Source organism: Oryzias latipes, chromosome 5 (assembly GCF_053564925.1).
Source record: "Oryzias latipes strain Hd-rR chromosome 5, Olatipes_Hd-rR_3.1".
In the NCBI taxonomy this organism is placed as follows: Eukaryota; Metazoa; Chordata; class Actinopteri; order Beloniformes; family Adrianichthyidae; genus Oryzias; species Oryzias latipes.
In genome coordinates, this window is record NC_136241.1 from 8,284,256 (window position 1) to 8,302,532 (window position 18,277).

General features: G+C 40.1%; 1 protein-coding gene across 1 annotated transcript; it reads right to left on the reverse strand.

Moving 5' to 3' along the window:
• Positions 1-1,065: 1,065 nt before the first annotated feature.
• Positions 1,066-17,876, reverse strand: zgc:113054 (uncharacterized). Its single transcript, XM_004068598.5, has 11 exons — positions 17,497-17,876; positions 15,947-16,136; positions 15,764-15,855; positions 15,441-15,673; positions 9,752-9,988; positions 9,606-9,680; positions 9,286-9,502; positions 8,529-8,737; positions 4,625-4,697; positions 2,454-2,571; positions 1,066-2,031 (listed from the first exon to the last, which is right to left on the reverse strand). Exons 1-11 carry the CDS (start codon positions 17,510-17,512, stop codon positions 1,836-1,838), a joined length of 1,656 nt encoding a protein of 551 aa, XP_004068646.1. The 5' UTR covers positions 17,513-17,876; the 3' UTR covers positions 1,066-1,835.
• Positions 17,877-18,277: the final 401 nt, after the last annotated feature.

Consider the following 18,277-nt stretch of genomic DNA (forward strand, 5'->3'; position numbering starts at 1 on the left):
GGATCTACCCAGCTGCGGCTCCCCTAGCTGCTGACTTGCGGATCAGGGGAATCTGGCTGTTTAATTAAAACAAAGCACTGCAAGAACCGTGGCGGGAGCTGACCATGGTGCCGACGCGATGTGATTTCTGCTCAGTGTCCTGAATGTCAAAGTGAAGAAATTCAATGAAATGCAGATTTGTGTTTTTGTGTTATTTGTACTTCTTCCGTGGTTTTAACGTGGTTCATCTGGAATACGTCTGTGAAAATTTCACGTAAAGACCACAACTTTTCTCACTTTTTCCACGTATGACCAATTTTTATCCATGCAATATGTGCAAAATGTACGTAGCGGCTGTGGGACAAGGCCTTTAGATCGTGAGCATCCTTACTTGGTTATAAATTCACTTAAACAATCACCCTTAGGCGCCTTAACATTACGACCGTCAAACATTAAAACTTAGTGTTAAAAGTATAAAAAAAATGAAAAGGCAAAAGGGAAAATGTAAAAATATTTAGGACAGCAAAATAATACCACAATTAAAAAGCAAAATAAAACACACCTGCAGAGCAGAGTTCCATGCTGTCTCAAAAGCCTGCCTGTAAAAGTTACTTATAAGAAATTCTTTAATCCTTGTGCTATCCTAGGCACTTTAACATTGGGAGTTGGGTCATCTAGACCCCACAAGACAGTGCTCTGCATCTTTTTTCTTCAATGATTGGTGATCTTCACTGGTGTCCATGGATTACATGAAATCCTCTTCACCTTTAGCATGGTATGGAGAACACGTCAATTTAAGGGTGGGGTCATAGGATAGCACAAGGGTTAAAAGTGGAAATTGAGGAGGCCTGCTGAACGCTCACTGGTAAACGGCTTACATATGTGTTTTATTGTGTCTCGTCATCAGCTAAGACACAAACAGTTAAAATAGCAATGAACTGACAAGCTTGTTTGCTGGGACTTTTTGGCACTAAGAAGAGTTTGGATGTACTGTACTGTAGCCCACGAAGCATCAGCCAACAGCCATATCAAGATGCAAACTACACCAAACTGCCATGCTGGTGAAAATACAAAATCAAACGTCTGTTTCTGAAAGAACTTGTTTTTATTACATTTTAAGAGACTTCAGGCGAGTTGATTACTAGGTTAAAGGTATTAAACGGAAAATCATTTAATTATGTGAGTTACATAGTACCAAATTAAAACTGTGATAGGATTTTTTCCTTTTTAAAAAAGTTTTGTAGATTTTTGTTATAAAAAATGTCGTTTCTTTGTGCTGTTTATGTGACCTGGTCATATAATATGGTGATGGTGGTTTCCTCATTAATGTTTGCTTGTAACACCTCTGCTTCTGCCTTTTCACTCAATGCATGTTGGCGAGGCTTTCTTGAATTGACTGCAGCAGTTTTTGGTGATGACACGTTTTCTTGCAAGTACATAGATAGCTGCATGGCAAAGTGAGAAATATCAACATATTGCCATATAACCACCCCGACACATCTCTATGAGGCAGCAGTATAAAAGCAAAGTTAATGTAAAACATGCATCAAAAAACAATGACAGTTTTCAATCTAACAAGCAATACTTTTTCTTGCAGCTGCTACCAACATTAAAGGTTTGGTGACAAATTCAGATGGAGTCAAGATCACTGTTAAAACCCAACAGCACCCAGAACAGAAATATTTTATCTGCCTCAAGGATCACACACAAGCAGGAGAACAAACATGTTTACTCTACATTTCAAACACCATCTCCCTGATAATAATTCCATAATGAGATAATGCCAATGATACATTTAGTATTTCTGAGACAAATATCAAGTAACCAAAGAATAAAGTTACACTTTTCTGGCACTTCTACCAGAGACTCTGCCCACCCTCTATGACTAAGTTATGCCCTGTCATGTAGTCAGAGGCGTCAGATGCCAAGTAGACCACAGCAGCTTGCAGGTCTGTCACTTGAGCCAGTCTACCAGCAGGGATATCTGACAGCCAGCGCCGCAGCAGAGGCTTTAGATCCTCTGAGTGGATGAGAGGCGTGTCAACGATCCCTCTAAAAAAAAAAAGAGAGAGAAAAAAGGGGGAGGGGGTAATAACAACAAAATCAGAAGGCTTACAAAACACACACAGCTGACTGACAGTGTTGCTTCAGGGCCCCCACTTTGGCAAAAAAAGACCAAATGGTGAAAGTTGCCCTTTCCAGAAATTTCAGAGTATGTCCACTGATTATCACTTTTGCGGTGTTACTACTTAAAAAACCCACTTCAAAGAGATGCTGGATTTTGTCTAGTTAACATCATCCCCATCATTAAAGGAACCACTGGGAACACTTTGAAAACTGATCAGAAAATGATTGGAAATGTTACTTTAGTAGGGAAAGAAAATATGTATTATTCTTAGCAATAGGTTCTCTAATCTTCCACTGGGTCATTTTTCCCTCACACAGTGTTATTTAGACCAACAGACAGGACTTACGGAGAGATGCAGTTTACCCTCACTCCTCTGTCAATCCATTCAGTTCCCAGAGTTTGAGTCAGTTTAACAACTCCAGCTTTGGAAGTATTGTAGGACAGCTGCTTTTGAGGATGGGGCACTTTGAGGGGAAAAGAAAATCTTTATGAGTTTTGTTATGAAAGAACAACTTTTGAAATTCTATAAAAACCAAACAAACATGTCTTTTCGCAAAGAGAAAAAAGTAAGTCAGTTTTCCTGAAATCTAAAGCAGAAACAGAATTTTCAAAATGCTTTCCATAGGCTTATTGTGAATAAAGTCATATAAAATTAATTGCTTATGCTGTCCAACTCCGCTCTCTTCCCAGCAGCAAAAAGCAGAGAGCAATTTGTTTGCCTTGACCATCACAGATGCTGCACACTGCATGGGATGCCGAGACCAGGCCTCATTTTATGCTGTTTGATTAATTATCACAAGGGAAGCTTCAAGTTACACACAACTTTAGTAGTTAACCTCATCACCCACTGATCCGACTGCCAAATGGCTTCAGTGTGAGAGCAGGATGATGAATGCCAGCCTGCTGCAGAGTGGCAGAGAATGTTCCAGGGGAGAGAAGGCCGGAGCGCCGCCTGGCTAAAAATGTACGAGATGGAGGTAAAAGTTGGAGGAAAATAAGAAGGGAGGGCAAAAGTATATTGTGCGGGAGTGCAGCAAGATAGCGGAGGGCGGCAGGACTGGGTTTGGGATGGGCTGGATCAGGCTTGGACCTCAGATAAGCAGGTGGGGAGGATCTTGACAGAGTACTTAAATGCAGATTGAATGTGAAATCTGAATTGTCAGAACAAAAACACAGAATAATGCCTGACAGCACTAATCCTCCCTCTAGACCAGACAATTCCGCCCCAAAATACCATTCAGAAAATGTCTTTATCCTTAAAATAAACTTGCATTGATGTTTTTACCCTCTTTAAGAGTAATCCCCTGAGAGGGGAAGAGGAGATAAAGGAGTGCATTTGCCAAAACCCTCTTTAACATTCATCCTGATACTTTTTGCTTATTTCAAGTGTAGGAAAGCCTGCTCTTTAGTGAACATGTCAGTATTATTTTATTTTTTTCTGAGCAGATAAGAGTTCAAATGATTCATTCTTTTTCTCAAAAGATGAGCTAACATTACATGTTTTTCACTGTGGTGGCTGAGATATGCAGGTTTAAATGTGAGAGTCATAAATCCCTCAGTCAGGTCATCAGACAAAAACACATTCATTTAAACATCTGCTGTATCAAACCCTGCGACTTACCAGCCATTGTTTAGTAAGGAAAAAACTGCTGATGGCCACGTGTGTTTGTGTGAGTTGGCTAGAGAGACAACGTCCGCGCGGCTACACTTTTGTATCCAGCAGATGGACAAAAAGCTGTCATTTTGCATTTTAATTGGAAGTTTAGAACTGCTCTTCAGACCTCCCCTCGGCCTGGATGCAGCCCATCTGATTACACATTATGACAATATTATAACAGATGTCTGGAGCAACAAAGCAAACTCCTGATGGACTGAGCATAATGTGAGTAATTGATCATTTCTTTATGCCAGTCTCTTATTTACTAGCATGGTCCTGCAGTCAAGGTGGGGGTCTGCATGGCACGCTGTTAAGCTGCTAATTTGACTAGGTTGCTGATGAAGTGCTACTGATTCTCTGGAGGAACTTGTTGGAAAAGGAAAGCAGCAGAGCAGTGAATTAAACAGATTTTACTATGCTCTCCCTGAATGAACAGAGTGTCTTCCGCTGCTCGAACAAGGCCGCTGGCACAGGCTGGAGTCCTGCCATTGCACAGGAACCCCTATCCTCCACATCCTCCAGACAAGTCCACAGAGAGCACACTGTTTATTATGATGCAAAACTGCTTCACCAAGACGCAATCACAACACTTTGTATTTCCTGCTATGCAGACTATTTGCAGGGGGGGAACCTTCTGAGTGGAGAAGTTGGACTTAGAATATGAAAAGGTGAAAAGCTGCTAAAAGCTGTACTTGTAAATGGATGACTTTAAAAAAAGTCCAGTGTTAAATTCATCAATAAAGCAGTAGGCAAAATATGTTTAACTGTTTCTTCCATTGCATTTATTTTAAGTGCAAATCTCTTAATACCAGACAGATAGATCAGAGGCACAAGGGTCCACAGACACAAATGTCACTTACCGATCAGACTGGCCATGGAGGCGGTGTTAATGATCTTTCCGTAGCCCTGTCTTAGCATCACGCGACCCGCTGCCTAATACAGTATAAAGAGAGACATTAATGTAGTTCCAACAGACACGGATCCCAACACAAACACGGATATGAACACACATTTAGACACGGATCCCAACGTAGACACGGATCCCAACAAAGACACGGATCCCAATGCAGACACAGATCCCAACGCAGACACGGATCCCAACACAGACACGGATCCCAATGCAGACACAGATCCCAACACAAACACGGATATGAACACACATTTAGACACGGATCCCAACATAGACACGGATCCCAACAAAGACACGGATCCCAATGCAGACACAGATCCCAACGCAAACACGGATCCCAACACAAACACGGATATGAACACACATTTAGACACGGATCCCAACGTAGACACGGATCCCAACACAGACACGGATCCCAACACAAACACGGATATGAACACACATTTAGACACGGATCCCAACGTAGACACGGATCCCAACACAGACACGGATCCCAATGCAGACACGGATATGAACACACATTTAGACACGGATCCCAACATAGACACGGATCCCAACACAGACACGGATCCCAATGCAGACACGGATCCCAACGCAGACACGGATATGAACACACATTTAGACACGGATCCCAACGTAGACACGGATCCCAACACAGACACGGATCCCAACGCAGACACGGATATGAACACACATTTAGACACGGATCCCAACGTAGACACATATCCCAACACAGACACGGATCCCAATGCAGACACGGATCCCAACGCAGACACGGATATGAACACACATTTAGACACGGATCCCAACGTAGACACGGATCCCAACACAGACACGGATCCCAACGCAGACACGGATACGAACACACATTTAGACACGGATTCCAACGTAGACACGGATCCCTACACAGACACAGATCCCAATGCAGACACAGATCCCAACGCAGACACGGATATGAACACACATTTAGACACGGATCCCAACGTAGACACGGATCCCTACACAGACACAGATCCCAATGCAGACACAGATCCCAACGCAGACACGGATATGAACACACATTTAGACACGGATCCCAACGTAGACACGGATCCCTACACAGACACAGATCCCAATGCAGACACAGATCCCAACGCAGACACGGATATGAACACACATTTAGACACGGATCCCAACGTAGACACGGATCCCTACACAGACACAGATCCCAATGCAGACACAGATCCCAATGCAGACACGGATCCCAACGCAGACACGGATATGAACACACATTTAGACACGGATCCCAACGTAGACACGGATCCCTACACAGACACAGATCCCAATGCAGACACAGATCCCAACGCAGACACGGATCCCAACGCAGACACGGATCCCAACGCAGACACGGATCCCAATGCAGACAAGATCCCAACGCAGACACGGATCCCAACACAGACACGGATCCCAATGCAGACACAGTGGAGTCTTTACAACTTATTTTCAGCTAAGCTCCCAAGTTAGAGCCATCCCACAGAGTCCAATAATAATCACTGCATGATTGAGCAGAAATTTAAAGGAGCAATATAGCAAATAAAACACTGAGAGGGAACGTTTATGGCTGAAGGGGAAACAACTGCAATTTGTAAGATGAAAGAGCCTCTATGGGATAAGGACATCTGTGTGCCAAGCCACAACACAACAGATATAAAAAGGAGCTTGTCTGAAGCATCCCTATAGGGTAAACTCCTTAAGATATAAGTCATGACAGGGACATACAATGATCCAACATTTTTCTACAGTTCACCCCGGACGTAGGGGTGGAGAACTAGGGATTACTGACATCCCCCAGTTAATATACAAAGATCAGCCTGTTGAGGAAAATTCAAGAACTGTACATCAGATCTTTTTTCCTTGAGCTGCAGAGGTGTAAAGAAAATAATAATCTGGTCAGCATGAAATAAATGGTAAAAAAAAAAAAAATGAAATTGTCAAAGCATGATGTGAGGGTTGTTTGTCCAAGGACTACCATGTCTTGTGTGACACTTTAACTAAACTAAAGTAACTACAGCAACGAAAACAGACTAATCTGTCAAATGGTTTTAAGTGTAATATTTAGCCAAGGTTGATAAACTCAAAGTTTATGAGACGACATTTTTATGAAAATGTTTTTTTCATTTACTTATTTATATAAAGAACTCATACTAAAACTTAGACTAATACTGTAGATTCTGATGAAAATGTGTCTAGAAGTAATTTGTTTCCAAAGCTTTAATTCAGCCACATCATGCCTGTCGTGGCTGCTGTGGCTTAGTTCAGTGTTGTAGTGAAGCACTTCTGAGAACTCTGAAGTGTTTATTTGGATTTTCTCATAGTTGTTTAAAAGGAAAGACCACAATGGAGTAAACAGACTGAACCAATAGAGTCCACACAGATCCTAATAAAATAGAGGTTCCTAATGCAGTACCAAGACTGATTCCTGAAAGATTTTAAGTTTTAATGAAAATATAAGTTTAGACAGAAAGTTTTTCATTTCAGCCAACAATTAAATGAACCATCAGCTAAAAACGTTGGCATTTTGTGCTCCAACGGGATCATGAGCTAACGTCTAATCGCACAGTTTAGTGTGTGAGCTCGGATATCCATGAAATGTTCAAATCACTTACTGCTTAGGATTAAGCAGGTTTAGAAAATAGATGGATGAATGAAAAACAAACCCTAATGGCAAAATTGAGTAAAAAAAACGTCTTTTTCTGTTGGTAGGAACTCTGTCCCTTTCTACAAGAACAGATAGAAACAAAATCTTTAAAACTCAATACTGGATTGTGACTCAATTCAGATTTAGATTTTATAATACAATAATAATTCTTTTATTTCTTGTTGGGTCCATCCTTTTTTTTTAAATGAACTTTTCTTCTAAAAACAGCAGACAAATCAATGTCTGTGTTTTTTATCCTTTATCTCAGAGACTTCTATAGGAAAATAAAGGCAATTATTAGGTTATTTTAAAAATCCCAATTCACATACTGTATTTAAAATCTGTTGTAGAATTGCCATGCATTTCAGGGCTAAGCAGAAGATGACAATTATGAAAGGAGCTGATAACATTTCTAAGATTTTCAATTCAATAAAGACGTATCCAAGAAGCTTTTTAAGATTTTATGTGCATCAATGAAATCCTATAGGGGAAAAAATGGACCCACCCTTAATATTTAGCTAAGAAGTTTCAGCATACCATTTTAAATAGTCATTTAGCTTCTGTCCTCTATATTTTTTCATTGAAATATCAAATTAAGATAAAAATTGTTGACTGTAATTGTAGATACATTTTTGCCAGTTGTCACAAGGTTTTATATTTAGGTTTGCTGCAGTTTGATTGAATTATTCATCAGTAAACCAAGACTGCAGGAGCTTTAAAGTAAGATGTCCCCAACAATGCTGGACAAACTTAACCCTCTTCTGGTCTTCAATTCTAAAGTAAAAAAAACTGTTTAAACTGGACTATTCATTATACATTTTTTCTTTCATTTTTTAACTGTTTCTTTATGATTTTAATACCTGTGACAGGTAATAAAACAATTTGGTTATTCAAAACAAGAACAATCAATAAAAGCCAGGTTGTAGTGTCCCCAAGTGACCTCAGAGTTAGGCTGCTTTAAATTAAAGGTGGTATTATTATGATTATTATTGTTGTAGTCGTTACTATTGAATATTTTCCCCAAACTTTAGATACTTAAAAAATGTCAGTAGTTCTACCTTCAGTAAATACCGTGCCTCTTAAGTAAACAAAATTATTTTAATTTAAGTTTCACAAAAGTTGTTCAAACACCATCATTTTCCCTCCTTACCATTTTAAAAAACAAACTCATACACACCTGACAGCAGATAAACGTGCCTCTCAAGTTCACATCAAAGGTTTGGTCCCACTCCTCTAAGGTGGTTTCCTCACTGGCTGAGTTCAAGTTGATGCCAGCATTGTTACAAGCGATGTGAATGGCTCCCCATTTGGAGACAATGGTGTCTATCATTCTCTGGACGTCTGCTGGTTTACTAATGTCAGCACTGATGGAGATGGCACTGATACCTGCAAAAACAGCCACAATTATTTCAAACAATTTCAGAAGATGCAGGAAAAAAAGGAGTGAGGAAAAATGTAATAAAATTGGCTCAATTTTATTTAGATTTCTTTTTTCATGGTTTCTTTATAAAAAAGAAAATGAGGAGAACAACCTTAGCATCATGAAAGATCCTGTTGTTTTTTTTCTGGAGTATGCTGCCATCTGCTGGCCAAATAAAGCATAACCTGGAGATACCAACTAACTAAAATATTTAGGCTACGGTAAAAAAATACACATTTGGTATAAAATAAGGTCAACTTAACTGCCCGATTACTAAAAACAACAGGAAAATATTGCCAGGATTCGCAGGAATAAAACTGTTAAAGATTCGGAGAGCTGTGTCACTTTTGGCCTTCAGTCTGTGACATAGAGAGCAATCAGGGTAATAGAAGACTGTGACCATTTCAAAACTAAATCATACAATACATTGTCAAGTTAAAAACAACTGGTAAACGTTCACAAATCAAAGCAGTTTTAATGAAGCAAAGATACCAGTCCTCTGGAAATTACTCACCTTTGATGAAAAGCTCCTGAGCAACTGCCTCAGCTCGTGCTTGATCTAGGTCCACCACTGCAACCTTGGCACCAGCCTCACCCAGGGCATGAGCAAATGCCCGGCCAATACCCTGCCCTCCACCAGTTACGTAAGCCACTTTTTCGTCAAGGCGCATTCGATCCAAAATGGAAAGGCCTTTGACCCCACGGAAAACGTCATCATCTGTTATGGTACACTAATAAATATAAAAAAAACAGTATGATCAGATCCAAGAGAAAACTGCTGCTACTATGGGAAATCTCTTGATCCAAAAAGCTCCTCGGTAAGGTGAACAGTACCTGAGCAAGTGAACACGACCGCGCCAGAGACACCCGACGGATAAGACTGATGCCATCTCTAAGAGGGATAATCACCTTTCAAACATAGATCACAGGATTAAAAATATCATAAAACCAAAACTACTGACTCCTTGTCGGACACACACCTGTTCCACGCGGGGATCGTTAGAAACAAACTGATTGAATTCTCGTAAGGCCAATCCATTGGAATCTGTAGCATTTTCCAGGTAAACCTTTCCTTTAAACAGTGAATTATCAACACACATGACTCCCCGCAGTTTCAGCATATTGTTTTCCATGATGAAGTTGTAGTAATTGATGTAATTGTTTTTGTCAGCATCAATGAAGACCATGTCAAACTGCTCGCCAGCAAGAGCCAGTTCCTAAAAAGGACATGACACAGTTACAACACTAGCATGTGTTTGTTAAAATGGCAGCGGTAAACTTTGACTTCTTTGATTATGCAAAGCGGACAACTGAACAAACACTGAGGGGCAAATGTGAATGGCTAAAGAAATGCAATAGGTCATAAAGTACATGGTCACCTAAGCCTTACACAGAACATGTCACACTTTGTGTTTAGGAGAAAAAATAGATTAAAACAGTCAAAGGTAAGGGGCAATCATATTAGCCTCACAAAACACAATATATCTGTTTTTTAACAAGATGTGACTTAAATTTAAAATGTCATCACGGCTGACACATTTTTTTGTATTTAAAAAAAATAGGAAAAAAATGCATTTTCTTTGCCCAACAATAGCTGGGACAGGCTCCCGCAACCCAAAAGGGATATAACGGGTTAAGGAAATGGATGGATGGATGGATGGATGGATGGATGGATGGATGGATGGATTTTGTATTCACATAGAGGCAAAATGGAAGGTAAAAATAGACATGTTTGTCTACTGAACCTCAGGTTGCAGACCCCTGTATGAGGAAACTTAATTGAGTGGAACACAGACCAATCAGCATGAACCCACTTGTCTGTGATTGGCTGGTTAGGTTATTTATTTTTTCTTTTGCACAAAAATGTCTTTTTATTCATTTTTAACTTAGATGGTTATATTTTTTAAATTAAAAAATGTCTTTACTGTTTGGAAATATATTATTTAAAAACTGTGACTTTTGTTCTCATTTTTGTGGAACCAATATTGCACTTTTGTGCTACTAAAAGAAAAAAGTTATTTCAGTAGTTGTGGGTTGAGATTACCTGGATGACATCATTGTGTATTGAAACGCCTGGAATGAGCATGCTCAGTAGTTAGGACTTCTAAAAAAAACCTTGGTTTATCTTGATAACACAGTTTTTATGTTAGTTAGTTAGTTAGTTAGATAGATAGATAGATATATCGATAAATCGATAGATCGATAGATAGATAGATAGATAGATAGATAGATAGATAGATAGATAGATAGATAGATAGATAGATAGATAGATAGATAGATAGATAGATAGATAGATAGATAGATAGATAGATAGATAGATAGATAGATAGATAGATAGATAGATAGATAGATAGATAGATAGATAGATAGATAGATAGATAGATAGATAGATAGAATCCCGAGGGAACTTGCATATCCATCCATTGCTCCTCAAACATTCAATAGAAATTTAAAAAGTAAATAAATATGTTATGTTTTAGTATCACATCTGAACCTGAGGTGGACCCACTGACTGAATATGAGAACTGGACTGAGTGACCAGTCCATAAAATCAATCAGGAAGTGGCTCCAGGAAGCCAAAATCCCACAGACTTCTCCAGAGAAATAGAAGTCTGAGTAACAGCTGATCTGCAAAGTGGTGGAGTGGTTAGCGCTCTCGACTCAGAGTGAAAATGCCCTGGTTCAAATCCCAGCTAGGGCCTTTCTGTGTGGAGTTTGCATCTTCTCCTCATGCATGTGCAGGTTTTCTCCAGTAACTCTAGCTTTTGCTCAATTCAATGCTTCATAGGGTCATGATGATTCTAAATTGTCCCTAGGTGTCCTGACAACCCTGGATGAAGATCCTGGGTTGTCTAGCCTATCAAGGGTCCACTTACACCTAGGATAGTGTTTAGAAAAAAAGGATGAATGGATATCTTTAAAAATATTTATACATTTTGGCAAACTGTGAAATTCATCTTAAAATACGTAGAGTTAAAACAACAGATTATTAAAACTTAGAACTGACTTTAAGGAAAAATGTGAATAAAAGTTTTTTTTGGTCATTTGTATCCCAATAAATAAATAAATAAATAAAACAGAAAGGCTTTTTGGTTTCCACTAGTAATAGTAACTATTAGTTTAAAATTTGACAGCTGAAACAGTAGATTGTTTTGAATGACAGATTTGGAATTTGCTATAAAACATTAAATAAAAAAAGCAATTTTTTGTTTCATCCATGTCCTGTCCAACTCCAACGTTCTTCTCTGTCACTCCAGACCTCCTCCTCCAAACCACACCTCCTCTCTTTGGATCCTGCCCTACAATTCCTCTAGATGTGCAAAGACACCATGCAGCTCCGACTCTCTTCTTCTGCAGAATTATCTTCAAAGCAAAGATTGCATATCTGCTTCTTTTTCTCTGCATGAATCCATACTGTTGTTCACAAATATTGACCTCTGACCTCACTCTAGCGTCCACTCCTCTTTCTCATAACTTAATTGTGACTCATCAGCTTTTATTACTCTGTAATTTGCACATCTCCCCTTTTATTAAAAATCTGTTCATGTCTCCTTCCTTCGCTGGTTTGCTCAGCTGCTGCTGGACAGGACAAGTAACAAATGCATTTCCACTCTTCAATGTCTTCCACATAACCACTTCTTTACCTATTTTTGTTGCTTCCTGCTCCACCCAACAGCCACATCTTCTACCCTGAGCTCTGTAACATGTTCTACATTCATCAGCTCTTCAAAGTTCTCCTTCCATCTTTCCATCCCTCTTATGAAACCAGTAAACACATTTCCATCTCTGTCTTTCATCGTCCTAACCCGCTTAACATCCTTCCATCTCTGTTTCTATGTCTCACTTGTACAGATCCTCCTCTCACTCCTTTGTGTCCAACCTGTCATACAGGTCCTCATCCACCCTTTAGCATTTGCCACCTCCACCTTGCGCTGTATCTCTCTGTACTTCTGTTCTTTGCTCTCTTCTGCACTCTGTGAAGAACCTCCTGATCTCCTCAATTCTGTTTCATCTCCTCCCTAAAAGCCACACGGCACTCATTTTTTCAACTTCCACCACTTGGTCCTCTGCTCTGCTCTTTTCCTCCTCATCTTCATCACCACCAGAGTCATCTTCACATCACCATCCTACGCTGTCTGGCTGCACTCTCCTCGGACACCACTTTACAGTCGCTGAACCCTTTCAGTTCACAATGTCTGAACAAAGTCTAATCATCCTGTGCTTCACCCTGCACTCTCTGAAGTCTTCCCATGCTCCTCTTTTTAGGAAAATGTTTTCACCGCTGACATCAAAAACTTGCATGTTGGTTCAAGTCTGCTCCAATCACCTCTCTGTCACCTCTAGAGATACGCTGAATCTTTTAATCCACCTCCCTCCAGAGTTCCTCCCTCTCCTCCAGCTCACATCCCTACTGGGGGTCATAACCCTTGACATCACCCCTTCAACTTCCAGCTTCAGAGTCATCTCCCTCTGAACATCTCTTCACTTGCATAACATTCAAACTCCTCCTTTGGTTTCTTTCCTCCCCTTTGCCTCTTTCCATCCACACCAGTCAAGAATTCTTGCTCTCTTTCTATCTGGTCTCTTAAACAAATTCAAAATAAAGTTTTTTCTGTGTACTACTATGTTGGCTAACTCCTCATCAATTCTCAAGTCTCTCCAAGTCCTTCATTAGTGCCTGTCTTTTCCTCTCTGCCAAAGGGATGCTTTCCTCCTCTCCTCCTTCCAGCAACAGTTGTCCAAACTCCACCAGCACCCTTTGAGTCAACAGCACTGCTTGCTGCTCATGTTCCATTTGTTTGGTATGGAAGTTCTGTTATTAGCTGCGGTTACATGTGCAAAATGTGCAAAATTTGATCGGATAAAAGATCAGATTAGAATTGAACTGTGTACGTGGGTCCAAAAATTTTTTAAAGTGATCCCTCGTTTATCACGGGAGTTCCAAAAATAACACGCGAAAAGTGAAATCCGTGAAGTAGTCAGCTTTATTTCTTTTATTATTTTACAATGCAATAACGAACTGTAGAATGAAACCAAAAATCAAAACCTGTTTTAAAGCCCGAAATATGTTTAAAACAATAATTTTAATACAGTTATACAAGGTTGGAAACATTGTCGCTCGCGTATTTTCACAGTCCCAGCTGTGCCTCTTCGTCCTGACTCCGCTCCGCTATAGCGTCTGTTTCTACTGAAGGCGCAGGAGTCTTTCTCCGAGAGAAGAACATTGTTATGGGTAGTTGTTGGCGCTCTTTCTTTTTCTGAGCAAGAAGATTTTTATAAACGGATATGCCACCTTCGATTTATATTTGAGAACTGCAATGAACGACTCATCATAAGGTCCCATGCTTGTGCCGTGCGCCTGAAGTGCAATGCAGTGTAAAAATATCCGCACTGAAAGTAAAAAATCCGTGAAGCAGAGAAGCCGTGAAAGATGAAACGCGATATAGCGAGGGATTAATGTATCCGATAATAACACACGTTTACATACGCCACACTTTTGATTGGAATAAATCAATCTGACATGCGCAGAACTATCTAAAATACTATAAATAGCCGTAGAAGAAGAAATAGCGAGTTCCGTTGTAAGCAAACAAAGCTGCGGCATAGAGCGATATGATCTTCTAAATATGCTTGTTGTTATGATTATTGTTAAGGGGCCTGTTCGCTCATAATTTTCTAGTGTGGCCTCTGCTTTTATCTTGGCCGAATTTATCTGGAAGAAGCAGGGTCAGGATTAGGTGCCAACAACATTTAGCTTTGGATGTGAATTACTATGTACTCATTATGTACTTATAATCCATGCGGGCAGTGCCGCAATGTGCACCTTGGCTGCACAAAGATATGTGGGGATAACATCAGCCTTTATTTTGTCTGGACTCGATTAGTAACAAAGATTAACATGATTGTTTGCACTGTTTCTCAGGACTGTGCAGAGCGCATTTCTACATTCAATAGCCGCCACCGCCAGCTTACACATCGTCCCAAAGCCGTTTCTCTGCTCAGAGACACAATTCCACTGGGAGACACGGTTTTCCTGAGTCCAGCAGCTCGCAGAGCAGCTGGACAGACTGCAGTCCAAAGCCTCCTCCGGAGCGCTCACCGTAACAGAACACCCTTCCTCTGCTCGCAAACCCGTGGCTACAAGTTCGGCTGCTCTGCTCAGAGACATGGTTCGCTCATGTGGCGCAGCCGGACGGTCCTGTTTGCACTCCAAAGCCTTTTGTGGAGTCTATGCATGAAGTAAAAGCCAGAGGAGTAATGACCCACAATGGGAATAAATTGTTTACCCACACCACGATTGGATCAACAATCGGCATTACCCATCTTACTTGAACGGAATGAAATTTTGATCCGAAAGAGTCTGATCGGTATTCAGAACAGCGTGTTTACATGACGCATTTTTATTCTGATCAGGGATTTATTACGTTTACTTTTCCCCATGTAACCGCAGCTATTGATTAGCATATAAAATCTGGTTTGGGTTTTATCTTGCAGTGCCTCTCTGGGATTGCAGCTGCCTTCTTCTGGTTGCGATAAAATATTTTGACCTGCAGACAATTGAATTTATTGAGAATGAACTATGTGACTAAAGCATGTACAAAGAGAAACTCAAACATGAATGACAATGTTAAACATTCATTTTGTCTGACTTAGATTTTTTTTGCTTGCCTTTAAAGTGTCCATGGCTGGTCCTGATTTGACAATAATCTTCTTGCCATGTGGCGACTTGTCAAAAATGGGCTGAGCGAACTCTTTGAGATATGGTTCTAACTCACAGGCTATTAAGAGGCCGTCATCAGGAAGCCCCTCAGCCATAGACAAAGCTCCATAGCCAGTGAACATTCCAATCTCTAAGACTCTCTTGGCTTGACTCATGTGGATCAACATCTTAAGGGTCTGACCTGCCAAAGAGACACACAAATAGAACTGAAGTAACAAAACACTAAACAAAGGGGGGAGCTGTAATATCACAGAACTCCAGAAAGTCTAACCCTCAACATGTCCAGTGATGCATTCTTTTGGAAGTTGGAAAATTGTCTTGCCCTCCTTGTGCACTTGATTCCAGTCATGAGACATTGTCTTTCTATCAGAGAGAATGCATGCACAAACAATTTAACTGTTTAAATAGTCATTTTAAACTTAAATATTATTGTGAAAGAAAGGAAAAGTCATACTCATAAAGCTCTCTTAAAGGTTCACTTTCCTGTGTTGTCATCTTCTCCAAGTACACATCCAGTCCACTGGCAATGTCCAAAGCTTTCTGCAGATGACCTTTCAACTCCTCCGGTACAGTGCTGCATGATACAGCCTTGTCCTTGGCTTTGGTTAACAAATCCACAATCACTTCCATGGGGGTGTCAGGAACTGGGATGAAAAAGATGGTTGCTGTACTGTTATATATTTCAGACCAGCTTGGTCTAGTCTGTAAATTAGCTATGTCTCTGACTGGTGGATTGTTGCTTCAGTGGTGATTGAATTTAATTCACAAATCAAGACCAAAATTTCACAGATTGAAGCATAATTATTTCTATTTATCATAGTTTCATAGTATATTTGCTATATGCATGTCTTTTTTACTAGAGACAGCAGTGATGTTAGACTGGCAACCTGTCCAGGGTATATCCTGCCTTCGCCCACCAGTGGCCGCGAAAGGGACAAAATGAATATTATATAAAACGGATATATATTTATATATATTAGGCCTGCACAATAAATCGCAAATATATAAAGGAAAATATGATTTCACGATATGAAGATAAGAGGAGTTAAGGATCAAAAGGTGTTTGAATGACTCCAAATACATGTGTGAACTTGATTATGGTAAAATAATCAAAGCTCTTTTAGTGCGTAGCAATAATCACTGGTTAATGTGATCCTTTGTTCTATTGATAATCAATGATTATTACATAACGGTTACCTAAAGTTTAAATCATTAATGTCTACTGAAAAGATATAAGAATACTTTGTGAGAATGCTCAATAAGCACTCGTATTTGCTACTTTATAACTTGATCTGCAATGTGTAGCAATGATATCTGGATTTAATGAAATTGTATTCTGATTATTACCAAAGAGCAGTACATTTCTGTTACATGGTGTGTGATTGATGTTGCTGTTCGCTGAAATTATGAATGAATGTTTTCTGAAAATAATCAATCATTAAGCACTTCATTTTGATACTTGAAAAGGATCTGTCTGATCAGAACCAGATTACGAAAACTATGGTTAACTATAAAATGTCTCTTTGTTATTGTTTTTTTTATCTATGCCTGAAATAAAAAATATACATATGTATACACACATACTGTATCTGTAGATAGATAGATAGATAGATAGATAGATAGATAGATAGATAGATAGATAGATAGATAGATAGATAGATAGATAGATAGATAGATAGATAGATAGATAGATAGATAGATAGATAGATAGATAGATAGACAGTGCAGTGAACGGTTGTTACCGGCGGGAGCAGCCTTATTTGGGGGGAATCATGCTCTTTGGTATGTAAACAAATGTTTGCACGTTTTACTACAATTTACACATTCAGACTTGACGTCCACTGTGGTTTACCAACTCGGAGTGACAGCAAAGCTCCTGTGTCAGCCTGAGTTGTGTGTGGTCGGCAGAAGCTTCTTTAAGGACCACGGAGGACACTACAGTCACGCGAGGCAGCCCTGTCTAACCCTCACCATTACGGACTATTTATGGAGTACTGGTCTTACCTTTCACTAGAGCCATGCTTGCAGAGATGGGCGTGCCGGTTCCGCAGCTGGCACTCACGACGGGAATACGTGCAGAGAGGAGCTGCAGCGGGGTTCCGGTTATATCACAGGAACCGAGGCGCCCAGCGAGGAGGAGTCATATGCAACACGTGAAGGCGACCCTTATTCAACTGCATGTGACACGTGAACGCTACGCGCGTGCCACCGGGACCTCTTTTATAAATCTGGCAAAGTTGCACAACGAGCAGTTATAGCCTTCGGTTGTTCGTGAAGCAGCATGTGGTTAACCCTTCATGCAGCTGAAGTGCAGCTACTTCTGTTGACTGTGGACTGAAGGAGACAGACAGAGAGAGGCCCTGAGCCTGTTCCTTTCACTGCATGATCATGGAAGTTTAGGCTGAAACGACAGAAAGACAGAATGAAAGGTCTGATTACCCACTTCCTGAAACCCTGCAGATATTTCTGATTGGATTAAATAAAATACCAGGGAAAAAAGATGATCTGAAGATGCTTTGTTTGTTTTTTTTCATAATAAAACGTTCATATCATGGTAGGATTGATTTCTTATGAGTTGGTGAGGCTGGTGAAAAAAATTTACATGTCCAAAGTCCTGCCCACGGGTCAAATGCAGCTCTGTTCAAATTTCTGCTGGTCTCCAGGGTCCTGTCATAAATCAATAAGCCTATGTGGCCCACAGCACTTTCGATTTCTTGATTGTGATTGGCTAAACTATGTCATAAGCCGTTTTTAAATCTGGCAGCAACCTGTGGCTGCTTGACCT